Source organism: Grampus griseus (genome assembly GCF_964374135.1).
Source record: "Grampus griseus genome assembly, chromosome: 7".
In the NCBI taxonomy this organism is placed as follows: Eukaryota; Metazoa; Chordata; class Mammalia; order Artiodactyla; family Delphinidae; genus Grampus; species Grampus griseus.
In genome coordinates this window covers 51,173,458-51,193,713 of record NC_139001.1, presented here as the reverse complement: position 1 = coordinate 51,193,713, position 20,256 = coordinate 51,173,458, and the positions used below count along the sequence as shown (strand labels likewise).

General features: G+C 35.6%; 1 protein-coding gene and 1 long non-coding RNA gene across 5 annotated transcripts in view; one reads left to right on the top strand and one right to left on the bottom strand.

The window, feature by feature from the left end:
• The window catches only part of ITPRID2 (ITPR interacting domain containing 2), a 38,810-nt gene continuing 18,554 nt past the window's right edge, over window positions 1–20,256 (top strand). For all 4 annotated transcript variants that reach the window (XM_082657979.1, XM_082657980.1, XM_082657981.1 and 1 more), the window contains exons 1-10: window positions 1–348; window positions 703–748; window positions 3,706–3,755; window positions 4,606–4,662; window positions 7,293–7,332; window positions 7,418–7,516; window positions 8,749–8,957; window positions 9,843–10,543; window positions 16,221–16,293; window positions 19,932–20,020. In XM_082657979.1, coding sequence (XP_082514105.1) covers window positions 138–348; window positions 703–748; window positions 3,706–3,755; window positions 4,606–4,662; window positions 7,293–7,332; window positions 7,418–7,516; window positions 8,749–8,957; window positions 9,843–10,543; window positions 16,221–16,293; window positions 19,932–20,020 — 1,575 coding nt within the window. In that variant the 5' untranslated portion in view covers window positions 1–137. The remainder of the gene's footprint in view (window positions 349–702; window positions 749–3,705; window positions 3,756–4,605; window positions 4,663–7,292; window positions 7,333–7,417; window positions 7,517–8,748; window positions 8,958–9,842; window positions 10,544–16,220; window positions 16,294–19,931; window positions 20,021–20,256) is intronic.
• The window catches only part of LOC309824810, a 61,864-nt gene continuing 58,546 nt past the window's right edge, over window positions 16,939–20,256 (bottom strand). The window contains exon 3 of the long non-coding RNA XR_014296973.1: window positions 16,939–17,331. This is a non-coding gene — a long non-coding RNA (uncharacterized lncRNA). The remainder of the gene's footprint in view (window positions 17,332–20,256) is intronic.

The following is a 20,256-nucleotide window of genomic DNA, read 5'->3' as shown; positions in this document are numbered from 1 at the left end:
CTCCTCCTCCCCCCGCGCCTGCTCCAGCTCCCCGGGGCCCCCAGCCCGGCCGGGCGCTGACCGCAGGGGCTGGGGTCCCAGCCGCCGCCTTGTCTCTCACAGGCTCCGGTTGGGGTTGCGGAGCCCCCGGTGCAGCCATGGACCGGCCCCTGGTGGCGTCGGCGGAGGCGGAGGAGGAACTGGAGTGGCAAGTGGCGAGTCGCAGGAGGAAGGCCTGGGCCAAGTGCCGCGGCTCCTGGCAGGCGTCGGAGACGGAGGACCTGTCCACAGAAGCTACGACGCAGGACGAGGACGAGGACGACGAGGAAGACCTCTCTGGAGCGAAGCTGCCGGCGGCCGCGGGGAGAGGTCCGTGCGCCCCGCGGGGCAGCGGCGGGCGGGGAGCTCAGGGAAGTTCGGGCGGGCGGGGAAAAGTCTCGTGCGCTTTGGGCGACTGCTGTGAGTTCTGGAAGATCGTCCTGGGCTCGAGAGGCCGAGGGGAGAGGGGACATTTCCGACCTTTAAACGTGCGTGCTTGGTAAGGCGTCTCCAGCGTCGAGACACCCAGGTGCTATCATTTCCCTTCAGATGGTCTCTAAGCCGTGTTGCTTAGGCTGCATTCTGCCCCCAGTAGATTTTCCTACCTGGGGGTATCCAGGGTGGCCCCACGGTAGGAGTCCTCCTGGGGTCGGTAACGAGCTGTCCCCTCGCTCTGCCCCGCAGGAAACGTGCCCAACGAGAAGATCGCGATATGGCTCAAGGACTGCCGGTGAGTCCTCGGTTGCGCCGCTCGCGTCCCGGGGAAAGATCAGCGCTGATGGGACGCCCGGGCGGAGTGACTCGGGCCGCCGTCCTTGCGGGTCCCTTGGACCTCGTAAGCCGTAAACCGGAAAGTGAGCCGGCGGATAGCTTCCTCCTTTAAGCGATTAGAAATGGAAGTGCTGTGACCGCCGATTATTTGGTGACCATGTTGACTTCACAGTTATTAGGACTTCAGCTCCGGTGCGTGATGTTAGCATCAGAGATCAGAAACCTGAAACAGATAATCATGCCATGTTATTATGCTTGCCCTGTTTCTATTTGAAAGGATTGTCACATTTCACACAGTATTTTATTTTGCTTTTGTTTTGACATGTGTATATCTGGCAGAAGAGTCATTTCCCTTTCAAATGTGTTTTAGATGAATGTAATTTACTTAACTACAGTAACCGGGCTTTAACTTTATGTTGGTGCCTTAATTCTGTTTGGAGAACTGTTAAAACTAGCTAACTACTTTGTTCTAGCTTACTTCTTGGACATGAATTTGTCAGATGGCCCTGGAATTCACAGAAGGGAAATAGAGCTTTGAAGACATTCAGGCTGCATAAATCTGTTTAATTACATGCTTTGGTAGCTGGTACAGAAATGTTTGATAAAGTACAGAGGAGATTAATCGTATCTTACTACAGTAAAATGTACTTATTTCATATTTTAATTATTTTTTTCCAACTTATTTGCTACTTATAAAATCTCACATGAAGAATGTTGGCTTTTTAACTTTTCTTAAGATGTTTGCTTCTGTACATATTTTTTGCCATCTCAATTTGGGCTTTTCTTAATCTTTTGTCCAAGTACCAGAGTTTGAGAAGTCTTTTCTGGTGGGGAGAGAGAAATGATACTTATATATGCCAGTTTATTTTTCTTTCTTAAAGACATAAAATATTGAACATTACTCTGTTGCTATCCTGTTTTGGTGAATTGCCTGGAGCCTTACTGAACACTCTTTATTATAGAGCTCTTTAACCTTTATTGAGGATGTCATAGACCCTTCTGAGATATGATGAAATATATGGACCTTTTCTCTAAAGATGCACAAAAAAATGTTTAAGAGCAAGAGAAGAATCATGTTATGTTTATTTTATGGTGTACGGGAGTTAAGATTATATAAGAGTTATATCAAGTAGACAGTAAATAAGTGCATCTTTTAAGATAAATGCAGTGGGCAAATGTTAACATTCACCAAGACACAAGATCTCTGAAAATTCCAGGAGTTTTGTTGCTAATCTTGATTTATGTAGGCAGATTCTATAGTCTGTTGCGGATTTCCTACATAGGTTTCTTTCTTGTTCCCTACAGCTTCACCTATTCTGTACGAAAGGGACATTCATTTGTACTCTGGAGAGCTAGAACAAAGTCTTTTATTGTTAGCTTTATTATTACAGATTTGACTGCTAGGATATATGCAAGTTTTTTTTTTTTCTATAACAATTTAGGGTCCTTCCCAGAGTCAGGCATCTGTCTACTTTGTATATTATGTACAGATGATCTGAAGACAGCATCCGCCCCCAACCCCCCTGATAAGTTCTCAAATATTCTTTGTTTTCTTATTGCTTTCCATATCCTGAATAAAGATACCATGTTGTTTTTCCTTAAAGGGAGTCTTTATTTTGGTAATTTTTTTTTTTTTTTTGTGGCTAAGCTGAAACAAATTGCTTGAATAAGTAGCATCTAAGAAGGGATAGAGTTTTTGATAAGATTTTTAAGAGGGCAATTATAAGAGTGAGAGACTTGTTTTTGAAGGAGAATGCCAGTTATATTCTGCTCATTTGCCATTTTCTGTTGGTGCCCAGGTCAGTTGAGACATTTACAGAAGGAGTAATGCAATGTTTTGTCCTACGAAAGTAACCGCCAGGGAAGAGGAATGACTTTTTTGAGGGCATAAAGTATAGTTTTATTAAAATATATGCAAAAACTTCAAGGTTTTATTATCTTTATGGTCATGGCTTATTCTTTTTCATTTCAAAAGCACTTTTAAAGAACTGCCATTGCTTGTATATTTGTTTTAACATTTAACATTTAAGTGGCATTTCAGTAATATTTCTTTGAAACTGATATTTTTATGATTGATCCCATTTCTGATGTGAATTTATAACAGGTATAAATTGTTGCTGACGAAAGGCTTATAACACAAAGTAGAACTTTCATAATGAAACAACCTGTTTCTTTCTTAACTTAGTTTTGAGAAAGAAATGAAAAACATTTTGCATTAAAAAGATTTCTAAGTTATCTGTGTTTGAACAACAAGAATGTGAAAGAATTTTAGTAATGGCTAGTTCTTAGGGTTGATTCTCAAGCCAACTTTTTAGTAATTTTCTTTTCAGAGTTAAATGAAGAATACATGTATTTTTTTTAGTTTAAAAGCCTAAAATTCCAAACTTCTCCATTGTATCAGAAAAGATAATAGTTGGGGTAAGGGAGGCATTGAGTGGTGCTCTAAAATGCTTGATGGGATTTGAGAAAACTGTTGAGCCTTATTTCTAACTATACTCTGACTTTTTAATTTTATTGAGATAAAGATTTGTTTTTTCTTAATTCTCTTTCCTGTTTCTAGGGAGGGGATTGAGGGGAGCAGACATTTTCTTAAGGCCTGTTGTCATTCTCTTTTCTTTTTCTGTTTTTGTAAAGAAAATGCCAATTCATATCATTTGTAATTGCCATTCTTGCTCTTAATTGCTGGCAGATCAGACGTGTGATTAGATCATTCCTGGTGATCTGACTTGATGATAGGTATTTGCTTAGTAGGATATTACTTATGTAATTCACTTGCATTCCATGTGCATTTGGGAGGAAAATTCAACTGTGATTAGAAGCTTGCTTAGCTATAACCCTTTAAAGTGTAAGGCTGTGCAGTGACAGCTTTCCAGACAGCTTTTCAAGACTAAGGTTTATATGTTTGTGTGGTTTCAGTACCCCTTTGGGAGCCTCACTGGATGAGCAAAGCAGTAGTACACTCAAGGGTAAGAGAAAGTTGCCTTTCTAAATCTGTTCTTTATGAGGGTCCTACTTTATATGTCCTCTGAGTGAAAGAGTGTGTGTGTGTATAAATTATAAAAGTGATGTTCATGTTTATAAAGTATGGTGTTTTAAGATAAAAGCCTAAAGGGAGAAACCTTGTCATGAACCATAAAACAGTGATGAGTTTAAACAAATTACCAAACCTTTCCACAATATGAAACTCGTTTCTTTTTATTGTCCAATTAGATATTATAAAGACTAATTAAATACATAAATATGATATGTAAACATAGGGAAAATATATGTTGAGTGAAACAGGTGAGCTTTAGTGTAGCATTTAGTGTAGCATTTCTTTGCTTACATTAACTGAGATTGCCACACCTGTGCAAGGCAAAATTCTGAAGTTCAAAGTACAACAAGAATGTGCAGGTAGTGGCAAGGCATATGAAAAACATTTATAGTATCAGGAAAATCTAGCTTGAGCTCCTGACTTAATATAAGGGGGTAAAAGGAATGATTGTGCTGGGATCTGGTTTCCCATGAAACTGTTGGGTAAGATACATTATCTAACTGAACATCTTAGAGGCTTATTAAGTATAAAGTAGCCTGTAGATTGGGGCTTCTAATAACTTTACCTGGCTGCAAATCATGGTTTCCTTTACGATAAAGTGAAAACTTATATTTCCTTCCTGAAATTATATAATCAGAATAACCTGTGAGTACATTCAGGTCTGAAATGCTTTACTGTGTCTTATATTTTGCTTGGTCAGTTTGTTTTAATTAAAACAGTGATTTTCTGTGGGGGTCAGAAAGAACAGAATACCAGCATGAATCTTCTAATGTTTCTTTCAGGTGTGCTTGTGAGAAATGGAGGAAGTTTTGAGGATGATTTGTCCTTGGGAGCTGAAGGTATGTTTGGAAGAACTGTACCTTCATATAGTTTTAAAATTAAAAAAAATATAGAGAGAGAAAGTCATGTGTTTTCATGTTTATGATCCTCAAAGCTAAATTTAAAGTTCTTGAAAGTGGCTCAGACACATTTTACAGAACCTTTTATGTGTTAATAATCTAGTAAGAGCCTATAGGAGACCTGTAGGAATGGCTCTGGAAAACCATTGTGCAATGTCCAAAGGTCTTCCTTGGACTCTGTAGCTTACAGGAACTATTTGGGGGCAAACAATGGTCATATAACTGAGGGAAGAATTGTCTCTCAAAAGGAAGGAAACTTAAATATTTATACGTGAGAAAACTAAAGTGAAGCTTATTTTAGTGTGAGGTAGCCTTATGTCAGACTTAACAGCTGCAGCTTGTCTTTCTCTTTGCATTCAAGTGTCTCCTGTCTTTCCCGCTTCCTCTTTTTCCAGATTTTTAGAAGACTAAAGGACAAAGACAAAATAGAGTTACGAGAAGTTAATTAGAAAGCATTATGCTGATGTCTGTTCAAGGCTGCGTTAGGATTTTAAGTGTATTGTGCAATGTTTAAATTTTCACAGATTATATAATCTTTTCCTGTGGATTCATAATAAAGCTTTCCACAACATAAAATTAAGAATTTTTTTATTGTTTTACTGGTATTTTAAAATTATTGGTAACTGTATAGCTGGGTTATTAATGTGTGCTTTTTTAAAAAAATTAATTAATTTATTTATTTTTGGCTGCGTTGGGTCTTCATTGCTGTGCGTGGGCTTTCTCTAGTTGCAGCGAGTGAGGGGCTACCCTTCGTTGCAGAGCGCGGGCTTCTCATCGCGGTGGCTTCTCTTGTTGCAGAGCACAGGCTCTAGGCGCGTCGGCTTCAGTAGTTGTGCACACGGGCTCAGTAGTTGTGGCTCACAGGCTTTAGAGCACAGTCTCCGTAGTTGTGGCACACAGGCTTAGTTGCTTCACGGCATGTGGAATCTTCCTGGACCAGGGCTCAAACCCGTGTCGCCTACAGTGGCAGGCAGATTCTTAACCACTGTGCCACCAGGGAAGTCCCAATGTGTGCTTTTTATTAAAAAAAAGAATTAAGGATTTTATTAAATCTTTTTGAATTGTAAGTTGATGAATAGTGAATTTATCCACTGAATTTAATATCCTTGGTCTTTTGCAGTTTGAAGTCAATCTGTATGATAAGAATACTTATTTAGAGCCTTCTAACATTGAAAACTCTAGAATGTGTATGTGTTAGTTTTTTTATTTCTGTTAATATGCTTTTAAGGATTAAACTCTATAAAATAAACTCAAACTTACTGCTTCCCAATCAGGATAGTTGAACATACTGTTAACCCCTTATTAAAATTCATTTTATTGTTATTGTAAATAGCACTTTTGATATCTGCCTTAGTAGTTTCACAATATAGAATTCTTTTTAAAAACTTCATTTTTTTAGAGCAGTTTTGTTCACAGAAAAATTGAGGGGAAGGTACAGAGATTTCCAACATACTTTCTGCCCCACACGTGCACAGCCTCCCCCATTGTCAACATCCCTCACCAGAATAGTACATTTGTTACAATTGATGAAACTAGGATAAGGCATCATAGTTACCCAAAGTCCATAGTGTATGCTAGGGTTTACTCTTGGTCTTATACATTCTATGGGTTTAGACAAATGTGTAATGACACGTATCCATCATTATGCTATCATATAGCGTATTTTCACTGCCCTAAAAATCCTCCGTGCTCTGCCTGTTCATCCACAGTGAATGATTTTATTGGAAGCCAGACCCAAAAAGGAAGTCTCAGAGAAGAGTGGAGCTATTATGTTGTTTTACTGAAAATTGTTTCAAGATTATTTTCATTCATTCATTATTTTCATTTCATTCATTCATCAACCTTTCTGGTTGATAAGAAATTGCCATGACTCTGCAGATCAGAAATGAAAAAAGAAAAAAGTCTGTTGTGCTGAAAAAGATGTTTTTAATTAATTTCATTCTTTATGTTTGTCTATAAAATTTAAATGCAGTAAATTTAACCCACTGTAAACTTAACAACATTTATTTGTTTAGAACTTGTAAGTCTAGGATAAACTTGAAAGGCAACTTTTAAAAGAAAACTTATGTGAAATGAGTAGGAATTTTCAAAGTAGGTGCATGAAAAATTGGTTGTAACTGGAGTGAATTATCAGCCTTAAAAAAACCACGTTAGGAATAGATATTGCCACACTTAAGTAATGCTAAATCATGTTTTTGCTTTTGAGGTATTCTTTATTAACAGTTTTTAAATTTAGTAATTAGAAGTACATATACCACGTATCTTCTACTTATTTCAAACTGTTAAATTTAATTGGTTATTTATATATCTTTTTATATTAAACGTTCAGTGGAGGTAGTTTTACATTGCTAACAAACAAAACCTAAAACACCCTCCAAAAGCTGCTGAGTCTGTTCTTATCTATCTGTATATTACCGTTAATGGTGCAGATTTAATGAACCAGGACAAGAGTCTGGCATATTAGGCATTTAGCTATAATAATGTGGTTAATTTGCTTTCTTGTTGATTGTATCATAGTAGTTATTGTCCTACTAACAGTTGTGCTTTGCATATATTCTTTTTACCTTTAGCCAACCACCTCCATGAAACTGATGCTCAAATTGAAAACTGGTACGTAGCTGTTTGTTTTTTTCCTTTCTAAAAATGAAGAACAGTTATGGAAATAAAGTTTTATATAATCTAATTTTGTTTATAGCAATAATATCTTGGCCAAAGAGAGAAGACTACAGTTTCATCAGAAGGGGAGAAGTATGAATTCCACTGGATCCGGGAAAAGTAGTGGAACAGTCTCAAGGTAACTTATTCTGGATTTATACTGCAACTACATTGTGTTGTAGATGACCTACTCTTAACCCTTTTCAGCCTTGGATTTGGCTTGGTAGTATGAAGTCAAAAGGAATCCACAGTGTTTTGTGGGTCAACATAACTGAGAGAAGAGAAGCGTCTTCTTTTTTTTTTTAATTAAGATTAAATAAAAATTAACAGATATGTTAAAAATGCTGCTGGAATCCATTAATGAGTATTTTGAGTCCTATCAACAGCTTGAAAGAGGAAATCCATAGTGGAATAATTTCTACTTCCCAAATTCTCCATTCTGCTAGGGTCTTGAGTTACTCTGATATAAAAATCAGAATAAACCTTTATAATTTAAAGCTTGATATTTAAGTGTAGATTTATCTTCATATAAAACCAAAGATCTTTAAACTATATATTAAAATAAGCAAACACGTGTGCATAATGAACCAGTTTAAACTATTATCCAAATTATTGTTTTGGAATTTGAACATTTTCTCTGAAACAAATTGAAATTTCCTTCTGCTCAAGTTCTATTTCTAACATTCCTATTTTCCCTGGTGAGTCTCAGCTTGGATTATCACTGGTATGAGAGATAAGGGTTAATAAATGTTCAATTCACAATAGAATTAGAGCAAGAATTTACCTTTGTGTAACCCATACTCTCATTACTTTACTCCTCCTACTTCCTGAGTGCAAGTGGTTAGAGAGAAGTTGAAAGTAAGCTCCTCCTTCACTTTTCTGAGATCAGTTGTTACCTATATTGCCTCTTCTAGGACAGCCAAAGAGCAGAAAAACTCAAGCTCTGCAGAATGTCCCTTGGTACCAAAGTTGTACCAACTTCCTAGTGCATTTTCCCTTTTCATTTTTTCCTAATCTGTTTACTCCTTATTCTCCCTTATCTGTCCTCAGATTGTTTAGCTGCTTTACTGGAAATCTCTTTAAAATGACAAAAAAAATAAGGTGAGGAATCAGAGCTTCTTACTGAGGATGTTCTTAGGGCTTAGCTCTTTTTCCCAAAAGTAACAGCTTGAGAGAATGGACCCTTTTTAAGGGTTATTTATTGCATTTGGTACCCAATGTATAAAGATGCTGAAATAAATAACGGATTAAACAGCAGAAGCTGTAGAAGACTTTTTCACAGGAAAGCAGGAATATGAATTCATTTATATTGTGATATGTACTATTATAAACTTACATCTTGCTGTTTCTTTTTTTTTTTTTTCTTTTTAGTGTTTCAGAATTGTTGGAACTTTATGAGGAAGATCCTGAAGAAATCCTTTATAATCTTGGATTTGGACGAGATGAACCAGATATTGCTTCTAAAATTCCTTCCAGATTTTTTAATTCATCATCATTTGCCAGAGGAATAGATATTAAAGTATTTTTGAGTGCGCAAATGCAGCGGATGGAAGTAGAAAATCCAAATTATGCTTTAACAAGTAAGGTTTTTAAATGTTAGCATATTATTTTTAAAATTATGGCATCTACAGCAAGATGGTCTTGTTTTTAAAGCCTTATTAATTTCTAGAAATAGCAGTGGCAATTTAATTATTGAGGTTAACACAACAGCTGTTTTGCATATTATAAATTTTTATTATTCTATTTATAGAAGTTAATTTACCTATTCCCCCACCCCCCACCCCATTCTCCACATACTTAAGTGTTACATCCGTAGAATGTAACTTGTAGACCCTTATACTTATCGCCAAATTGCTTTTGTTCCAAAAGGAAAGAAGTAGAGGAGGGGCCTTGTTACTATTAGTTGAAGTCAGTCAATTTCAGATGCTTTCATGTAAATCTACAATGGCAAGGCTAATTTGATGATTTTTCAAGTTAAATCTTGCTTATTTTTCTCTGCTGACCAGAAATCCCCAAAATGGGATCCCTAGGTGGTCCTTGGATTAGCTTTAAGAGATCTATAAATCCAACCTCCCTCCCATTAGGTATAAAATATATACTTACATATACTTCACATTTGGAAGAGTTCAAGACCTAAAAACAGGGTCACAACTATAGATCAATAGCTAGTCCTTTCTGTTTTATTCAGTGTTGTCATTATGCTTTGTCCTTCCTTTTGATTTTTTAAAATGTAAATTCTAGTGCTTAAGAGTGAAAAATCTTTCTCCCTCTCCACAGTAAATGTAGAGAAGTTTTAAGTGATAGATAGGAAAAAAATCTGGTTTCATAATCTTTGTGATTTAAGTAGTTCAGTTATTGAAATTCTGAACAGTAGTGATGGTTTAAGTAATATATGTGTGTGTATATGTGTGTATATACACATATAAATATAAATATATATAATTATTGTTTTTTTCCTTTTATAGGCCGTTTTCGTCAAATTGAAGTGCTAACTACTGTGGCCAATGCATTTTCTTCTTTATATTCCCAAGTCTCTGGGACTCCCCTGCAGAGAATTGGGAGTCTGTCCTCGGTGACCTCTAACAAGGAGACAGACTCGCCTCCACCTTTAACCCGAAGTAACACTGCAAATCGTTTAATGAAAACACTATCAAAACTAAATTTATGTGTTGATAAAACAGAGAAAGGAGAAGGTAGTACCCTTTCCCCAGCAGTTGACAAAGGAAAGACTCTAAATCTTTCAGTGATGGAAGAAATTGGCAATAAAAGTGATCAAAAGTCTCAAAAACTTGTGAAGAAGAAAGATTCATCTTCTATGTTGGCTACAGTTAAAGAAGAAGTATCAGGTAGTTCAGCAGCTGTTATGGAGAATGCTGACATTGATAGACTTTCTGATGAAGCAAACAGTAATTTTAACCAAGAAGCTGAAAGTGGACAAAGTAAAGAAACTCAAAGTCATGAGAATAAACTAGGTGAGGAAGCTGGTATTATAAAAACTCATTTAGATAGCGATTTCAACATGTCCAGCCACAGTGAGCTGGAAAATAGCAGGGAGCTGAAAAATGTCCCTTTGTCCACACCTGAAAAAGAGCCATGTGCACCGTTGACGATCCCATCCATAAGAAGTATAATGGCACAGCAGAAGGACTCCTTTGAAATGGAAGAGGTAGGTAAAAAATTACTGAGAACTGTTTTAAACAGTGAGTTAGGGAAAAAAGTGCCAAAAAATGTTTTTAAAATGCAAGGTGGTGAATAGATTTATACTAGAAAAAAGTCATCCTGATTTTGACTTTCCAGGTTTTTTGTTTTATGTTTCACAAACCAAGAAGTCCCAGGACTATGTGATGTCAAGATAATGGCCCCTCTAGATCTTCTGTAATCCATTGCTCATACTTGAACTTTAACCCCTTTTCTCTCTCAATTTAAGATTTTGATTCTCTGAGAAAGCCCTGAGAGAATATATCCAAACTCAGATCAATATTGCATAATAGTTAAAAATACAGGCTTTGAAATCAAACAGGTTTGAGTTCTGTTTGGGCCACTGAATTGCTGTGTGCCTTTGGGCAAGCTTTTCTTAATGTATCTCAGTGGAAGGTTAGGTGTGAAGAAGGCTTTGAGGGTAGGTCTGGGAACATGAACGTGAAGACATTTCCTGAAGGGGAGGATAGGGAATCTTGAGGAAGAAGGTTTGAAAGGCCACTGAAAGGATTTCTGCAACCCCAGAAGACCAGCGTTTGGCTACTTTTTTTTTAAACCTAGTGATATTCTTACTATTTTACATAAATTTCAAATTGGACAAGGTAAAAATATTTGTTTTGATGAGGTTCACCTAAAACTGCTTTTGAATAGTCAGAGGATAACTTATGCATTGGAGCTGTATACCTTGGGGCAGGAAACTGAACATTATCAAGCACCTACCTTGTGGCAGTCACTGTACTAGGCCCTTGAAGTACTTTTCTCTCTTCAGTGTGTGAGGCCAGCAGTGCTGGTCTTATTTTACATATGAGGAAACAGGCACATATGTACTGCTAACGATTTGTGGCTATAAATTATACAATGTGCAATTTTTCTTTTTAAAATTTATTACAGAATAGTTTTAGTAATAGCTCACAGCTGTTTTAGAATCACTTGCCATTGTTTTAGGGAACTAGGAAACAGGATAATTGATTCTGCCCATAAAATGTCCTCTTAGGTGAGTGTGTCTCTCTCACATCAGTTAAGATTTTTCATTTATTGCAAAATTTCAATTGCTGATACAGCTTTTTTTGTGGTCTTTGAATGCACCTCTTAATACTTTAATTCTGACTAAAAAGTGAAATAAAAAGGGAGCAAGAGCAGCCCTTTGAAATATTTTACATTTTTTGTAAGCTTCTTTATTTCTCATTATAATGAGTTCAGAAAATGACAACTTTAATTAGAACCGTTTTGTTCCATTTCACTGTTCGATTCTTTTTTTGGCTTTGTTTTGGTCTAAACTTGTCCTAGCATTCATAATTGAAGTGTAACCTCTTGCCTTCCTTTAGGGCCCCTCTTCTGACAATTGGATAGAGTGCAGATACTTGTTAGATACTTGCAGACCTGATTTGGTGACTCAGATGAGGAGACACTCGTATTTTGCTTTTTAATTTCTAGAATTCCTGAATTCTAAGCCAGAGTTGTGTTTTTGTTTTTTAAATTACTGATGCCATACACGAAAGTTCTTTACAACATTTATAAAGTGCTAGACAGATGTACTTTGGCAGCAAGTGAACATTTAATAATAGGCTGGTGTTTTGGGTTTTTTTTTTCTTTTTTTTTTTTTTGCTCCCTCTGCTGGCAAAAGCAGTTAGTGAAGAAAGTAACAACATTGAAGTGAATATTTTTTTGAACTACAAAATTATAGGCATTGGTGGCTTAAGGATAATGGAAGATTTTTGTTTTCAAAAAAATATATGGTCAACCATAGCTACATTGTAAATAACAGGGAATTTTAAGGATAATCCTTATTTTTCAGACATATTTCAAACATGGATAAAAACCTCCTAGAATTGTGTTTTTAATCCCTTTGGGAACTTTAAAGAAAGCTTGTAGAACAATGGATAAAGAAAGGAAATAATGTGTTTCTTTAATTTCCTCTTCTCCCAAGCTTGTTGAATCATACTGACAAATGAAGAGAACAATCTTATTAAAGCAGACTTTTAGATCCCATTCAAAGTAGGTCATTACTATTTTTCTTTTGCACTCCTTTCCCTTGAGGTTTGATTCCTATTGGGAACTTTCTTCATTTTGTAAAAATAGCAAATAAATATAAGCTAGAGCACGCACACGCTGTCAGTAAGCCAGTTTTTAAACAGATTAACTGAATGCCCACTGCTTTGGGTGACTAGGTAGGAGAAAATGTTGCAGATGCGGCTCTGCGCATGAAGCTGCCTAGTCCCTCTGAAGCAGAAGGTAAGATCTGACAGTCACCAGGAGCAGAGAGAACTATTTAAATGTAGAAAGAGTTAAATAGATGACAAGACTGACCTAGGCCTTGGAGAGTGAAAGTGACTATCTCTTATGATAAGCAAAAAAGGCCAGACACTATTTTCAATTAAAAGTCAGTTTGCCATATAAAAAATATCTTGCAGACTGTTTTGGTGTATCTAAAAGTTGTAAAACCCCACTCTTGAGTTTTCTGATTCTTAGTGACTTGCTTGGATAATTCTTGTGTTCTTCTTGAAATGATTTATTTTGAATAAATACATCATGGTAACTCTCTAGAGCCATAAATTAGTAGCATGAATGATTCACAGTTAAACCAGAATGATTTTACTCAGTAAACAATTGTTCATCTTTTAGGCGTAAAGGAAAATTTTCTCATGCTTAAACGCTAGAGGAAGGAGAACTTTTATCTGTGTGTTTCTGTAGATAGGTTGTCCTGTGTCTCTTACTCTATAAATAAACATTTAAATAAAGATATTATTGGCAGCATATACAATTTTTTAAGCTACTGAAGTTTTAGTAAATGTTTCTAATCCTGTCTTCACACTGATTGTTGATTTAACTAATATACCTTATTACTTACTTTTAGCCAGTAAGTTTCAGGATTCTTTTTATTCTATTTACTGGCCTGAGTTAAAGTAATCCCAAATCAGTCAAATACCTGACAGGTAGTTAAGTTGTTCTGTTGGCCTTTCAGAATGAGACGTGAATTTGAGTCTTTGTACAAACCTGCTCCTTTTGAGTACACCGTAAAGCTTACTATGGTCCGGCTGGTTGATAGGGTCAGACATAGGACAAGAACTCACGTCATCCCATGCCCAGCCCCCTGCCCCTTTTTGGAAAAATAATGCTTTCCTTTGAATTTTTTTGAGGTATCATTAAAAATTAGACAGAATTGTAATTTTTGAAGTTCCAGTTTTGGATTTCTGCTGTATAGGTCTCTTTAAACCTTAGAGGAAGGGTGATTTGAGTTAGAACATTCTACGGTGTTACTGCTCTATAAAACATAGTACAATAGTATTGTGCCTAGAAGATATGTCTTAGTCAAGATAAATGTGACAGATGTTGAAAAATCAAACTAGGTATCTGCGTGGTAGCAGGACATTGATTCAAAAAGATACAATCTTTGTTTGATTAAAATATTTTTAAAATGTAGTAACTCAAATGCGTGAATTACTCTAAAGCTGTTGTCCTACAGCTTTAAATCCCAAAACACTGAGACCAAGTGATTTTATCATTTTGGTTTACTGGGTTGTTTTGGGTTTTTTTTTTGTAATTTTTATTATGAAAAGTTTCAAACTTACCCAGCGTTTAGAGAAAATAGTATAATGAACGCCCATTATCCGTCACTCAATTCGGTTATCAATATTTAGCTATAGTTAATTTAATAAAAGACCAACTTGTAGCAAATGACCGGAATTCCACTGAGGATTTGAAACCATGGAATAGGAAAAATCCTGCCACATAAATCTAAGTTCTGTGTTTGCATTATAATTTTCTGTGGTGCACCCCATCTTGAATTTGACGGCTTTCCTCTGCACAACTGTAGCCAATAATGAAACCTAATAAGCTATGAAATTCAACCATTAACACTAGCAAGTCTATTTCTGTCTTCAGCAAGTGATTGATGATTTTGCTGAGTAAGTAGGAGGAAGGATCCTAACTTTAGTAACTTTATTAGTAAAATATGATCCTGTCAGCTCATTTTTAAGGGTCCTGTTCTTCTTTTCTTTCAGTTAATTATGGAGTTTGTAGTAGAGGGAGACAGGGAGTGTTTTTTGTTTTTTTATTGTCCATGGAGTAGCAGCATCTTGAAGGATAATATACTGAGGATACATATTCATTAAAGTCATGTTACCTTGTGACTAATTTTATAAATCTAAAGAATAGAATATGTGATAATTCTGCATTTAAAAATGAGAGATCATAATCTTTTGCTTAAGCTGAGATTCCTAGAATAAAATTAAAGAGACATTTAGATTTCTGTTATACTTTTTTTGGTCTGTTTGATATTTGGTTTACAGAAAACTCTTTGAAATAGGCTAGTCCTGAATAGAGGCTAATAATAGACCGACCTCCTGTTGACTACAAAGAGAAAATGCATTTTGTTTCTTTGCACACAAAACAATAGTTTTCCTCTTGAACTTATGTCTGCTGCTTTGAAGAATATGATTTTTCAATAAAAACAAAGATAGTAGAAACCATTTTATATATGATTTATAGGTGATGGTTTTAAATGACCAGTACGCGTTCAGTTTTCAAAAGATACATAAACTTGGATTCATGTTCAACTATGTAGAACAAAGATATCACAAATCAGAGCAATTTCTAAATTGGGTAATATCTTTAACCTTTGAAGTTTTTTCTCATGTTGGCTATTCCACTTTTACTCCTATGGAATCTTTCTTACTCTAGAATGGAGTCATAGCTCAAAACTGCGAGGGTTCAATCTAAAACCTGTTTGCTATTTGCTCTCCAGCTTGTTCAAGGCTGAAAGCCCAAATGTTTGGCTAGTTTGCCCACTTTACTAGGATGTTATTTATTATTTTAAGTACTAATCATTATAGGGTAAAGAGTGGGGCGTTAGTAGCATACCCCCGCAAATATTTACTCTTAGTATAGGGTTAGTTATGTTAGGATAGATAGAGTATTTGGGGAGTGAGTGTGATGAGTAAAGAATCTGGAAATTCCTAAATTATGTAGTTGTTTAGGTAGGAAAAAAAAGACAGCATAAAAGGACAACTTCTGTGGGTTTGGTATCTTTTTGAGCATAATTTTCAGGGAGGATTTATGGCTAAGATCTTTCAACATTTTAGTCCTATAATGAAACCTGCTTTTCTACCTACAACTCCCAAGTTATGTCTTAAAAGAACATTTGTGTCAGGACAAAGCAGTCTTCCACATGAGTGGTTTTTGATACCTGAAAATTTGTGGACTTTTATAAGATTTTGCAGTGGGAGCATGATTGCCATTTTTCAAGATACAAGACTTGTAATTGCTTCAAGTGTGTGCCAGTGTGCTGCAGTGAGTGTATCAGTATTTCTCCTGGGATTGACCTTACACTTTGAAGTTTAACATTTAGAGAAGAACTTTTAATTTTGGATCTGTTTTTCATTTAATGGTAACTTTTTTTAATGAAGTAGTTTACACATGTAGTTATTTTTCGTTGCTAGCTATAAGCTTGCAATCTTGTTGTTAACTGAAAAATAGATCGTAAAATTGAGATGTGGGACATTATAGCGATTTTGAGATAGGATGCACTTTTTAAATATATAAAGCATTGGTACCTTCTTATGTTGGTTGTTTAGTAAATGACTATTAAGAGGTGTTCTTCTTTGCCATAGATTCTTAAGTTTTAACTACTTAAAACTCTTCTTTAGGTTCAAAGTACAGAGGGAGAAGCTCCTCATGTTCCAACCACTTACCAGCTAGGTCTTAACAAGTCAAAAAGAGGTAAGTAAACCAGTACTTAGTAGTTCCCGAGCACATTACCAAAGCATCTTTGGGGGATTTGGAAAAGGTATTTTTTTTTAATCTATCAGTGTTTGTAGTACCTGTAAGTATAAAAAGAAGATTAGGAACACAGCTGTGCCTGCTTCATTATGGTTTGGTTATAGAATTTTTTTTATCTTCCTGAAGACTTTTGTGCTCATAAAGTAATTTTAGTTTGCTTATCTTGTAATGACCTCCTTACACAATTCTGTGTATTCTAAATATTTTTTCAGTTCTACACAAGGGCTAGATGGGAAGTGATAGAGCAACAGAGTCAGGCCTACTTTTTACATGGTTGGGATTGAAATGTACACTTGTATTATCCACCTCTGGGTTTTTATTATTTAAATGCGACTCCTAGGTGTAATAAATGAATGTGCCTCTGGCAGAAAACACCAGTCAGTCTCTCAGCAGTAGGTAAAGCTAGTTAAATTCAAACTGTAAATCAAAGGTCAGTGGCTCAGACATTGTTCTTCTCTTGAATTATTATTGACGAAAGAACCTTTGAATCCATTTCTTTCACTTTTAACTTACAACAGAAAAACATGTCTGATCATCTTTAAAGTCACAAAGCTTTTGAGATTTAGAGAAAAGGAGAGAGGAAGTTAAAATGACCACTGAAGGTAGGAGTGTTTATTTTTAAAACTTTACACATGCTGAACCACCCTTTTTTTTTTAAGCAAAGATTCATATGTATGTTCCTAGAATAGGAAATTACATGTTTGTTCTCTTCTGATCTCTGAAGTGACTTCATATGAGACAATTTGCATATAATTTTTCTTTTATTGCAGTATGATACTGAGAAACAAGAGCTCCACTCTCACTAGGTCATCACAGTTCTGGTCAGACACAAAATGAACTTTCCTGCTTAATTTTCTTCCCTTTGTGAGTCCATAAATTTATGTATGTGTTCCTGAGCCATAGGCAGAGTTCACAGCCATCCAGGAATCTTTGCTTTAGATAGGTAGACAAGGGATGCATTGGAAAAAGCAGCTTGCCCTGTGTAAAAAAGAGGATAAAAACAGCATAATTACTTTAAGATCTTTGAAGAGTAAGCTTCCTGTGGTGGGAAAGATGGAATGTGGTTTTTATTCACATCTGGGTTTCTTCCTCTTATCTATGTAGGAGCACTTATTTCTGGTGGCATAAGTAAAAATGGTAACATTTTTTTTGAATCACATCTTTATAAAGTAACAGTAAAATGGTTTTGTGCGTGTGCATGAGAGAGAGGGAGTGAGAACAGTACAGTGTTTTAGTCATTTTTTGAAAGTAGCCTATCGAATTTTGATAATGTGATATGCAAATATCTTAAATTAATCATAGTGGCAGACTTAGAATCACTGGTATAATATATTCATTTCACAAAGTTAGTAAAAATGCATACAGTGCATGTATAAAAATACTTCACACTTTAGTAATAGAACTTTTGAAGTTACAGTGATCTTAATCTCAAATCCAGTCCTGGGATTTACATACTGAAGAAGAGAGGTTTAGTGACTCAACTCATGTCACAAGCTAACATTCAGTAGGTATATTAAGAGCAGTCCAACATTTTTCTAATTACTGAAGACATTCAATATTCTCTTTAGTCTAGCAGAGTATATGGGTGTCCTGTTTACGTTTCTCTGCAATACTGGATAAATAGAATTTCCACATCTGTTTTGTTCTCACTTTAATGTTTGCTCTAACTTCCTAGTTTTTAATTAGAAATAATGTCTTATCTCTTCAGTTAGGACAGAGGTCTATTTCTTTTTAATTGTACCTTTTTCTTTGGTGAACTGTGTTTTTTGTGAAACTGAAACATCTGACTAAAGAACCTCAGTTGTGATTTATAGTTTACAAAACAGTTTCACTTATGTTCTACTTAGTTTCTGAAGTAACCCTGTGAGGTAGAATGATTATCCCACTTTTTTGGAGGAGAGAAGTTATTGCTTATGATGATAAAGCCGAAACTTGAACCCAGGCTTCCTTGTTCTTTTCCACTGCCTCACACCTGCTCTGAAGCCTGAGCAGTCTATCCTCGACCTGATGTGTGTGAATTCAGGCAGGACTAACCGTGGAGAGGTGCACTCGGCACAGGCTGTAGTATGCTACGGATAAAACAGATCTTAGCAGAGAGAACCTGAACGGAGCTGGTCAGGGCTTCCTGGGCTCTTTTGCAACTGCCCTTTGCCCAAGCAGATGGGGCAGTTTCACTTCTAAATCCTTTAAGAAACTGTTTAATTCTGTTGTTGCTTTAAGGAGATAGTTATCATTGATTCATTCAGCAAACATTTTTTATTGTTGGCTTGGTCTAGGTACTTGGGATACAAAGAAGAATAAATAATGTTCCTGTCTTCAGAACGCTGACAATCTAGTTTTTTTAAAAAAAAGACATGCAAACACATAATTATGGTGATGACTCCTATGACATGTTAATCATCTTCTCAAATAATAAAATGCATAATCAGTACCTATGGTAACAGCTTATTCCAATTCACTTTCACAATTATTACAATTTACCTAGATTTATCAAGGATATGGATCAATTCCATATATTTCATTATGCAGTTTTGTTAATTTCAAAACAACATTACAGAATTATTTTAAATTTTTAATGGGAAAAAAATTATTCTGTTTCATGTTGCTCCAGATTGAACCTAAGGTTATTATAATATTTTTCAAAGTCAGGCAACCTGTAATTAATTTTGGATTTTATTGAAACATATTATTAAGTACTTTCTATCATTCAAGTCTTAAATGAATGTGGACTTGGTAAACACACTTTATTTAGCCTGTTGCTTTTTAAGTTCTGTGGAACTTGACTATCTCATGAAGTGTCTCCCTCAGTAAATGTAATAGCTGTAAAGTCTCCCCCACTGTGGTACTTGTAGTGTGGTTGGGCATGTGATCAGGCCAGCTGTGTTCAGTTGGTCATTTTAGTTACTTAAAAAAAAATTTTCTAGGTTATACTAACCAGGAATTAGAGTTTTGAGGCCAAAAAATAAGCAAGTTTATTGTAAAATTAACAATATTACCTACTAGTTGAACCTATGTGATTGAGTTTCATTCAGTTGTTAAGAAATAACTTTCATAACTTACAAATGTTTGCATCATTTGAAACATCAGAGACATGTAAGTACTCTTGTGTACAACTTATTTAATTTGTTGGCCTTAATTGTATTTTTATTTTCTTATTAGTGAAGGTAATAGAAGTTTTTACACACTACATTTAAACTTCTGATTTCACCTACTACGTGTCTTCACATATTTACATAATGAAAATGGTTTACTTTGGGACTTTATTTTTATTAGAGCCATTTTTCATTTCAGGCTCTTGTCCTCCAAGGATAAGACATTAATTGGATTTACCAAAAAATACATTATAATTAGAGCTTAATTAGCAACTGAACACTGAGGATTTCTGATCTGATTCAGTTTTGTTTGAATTCAAGTTACTTCCTATGCTTTGAAGCCACAATTTTGCATAAGTGATGTATACTTTTCTAAGAAAGAATCACTGTTGTGTATCATATATCTTTTGGGAATCATATATCTGTAATACTGTACTCATTGAAGTCTTATTTAGCAGTTTTGTATAACTAAATTTCTTTTGGTAGATCAACTATTACGTACTGCAAGTCAGCACTCTGATAGCAGTGGTTTTGCTGAAGATTCGACAGACTGCCTCTCCCTTAATCATCTTCAGGTAAAATTTCCTATTGTAGTAGGCACTGTGATTAACTTCTGTATATTTAGGTGGTTTTTCACTGGCTGTATATTTCAAGACCATCTGTGTAATCTTTATTTTTCAAATGACGATAAGACTAAAATTCTAGGATGCAGATGTTATCTGAGCATTTGACTGCAAATTTTAGGTTTCACTAATTCTTCATTTTTCTCTGAGAAACAACAAAAAAAGCTTCTCCTTTATTTTTGCACCAC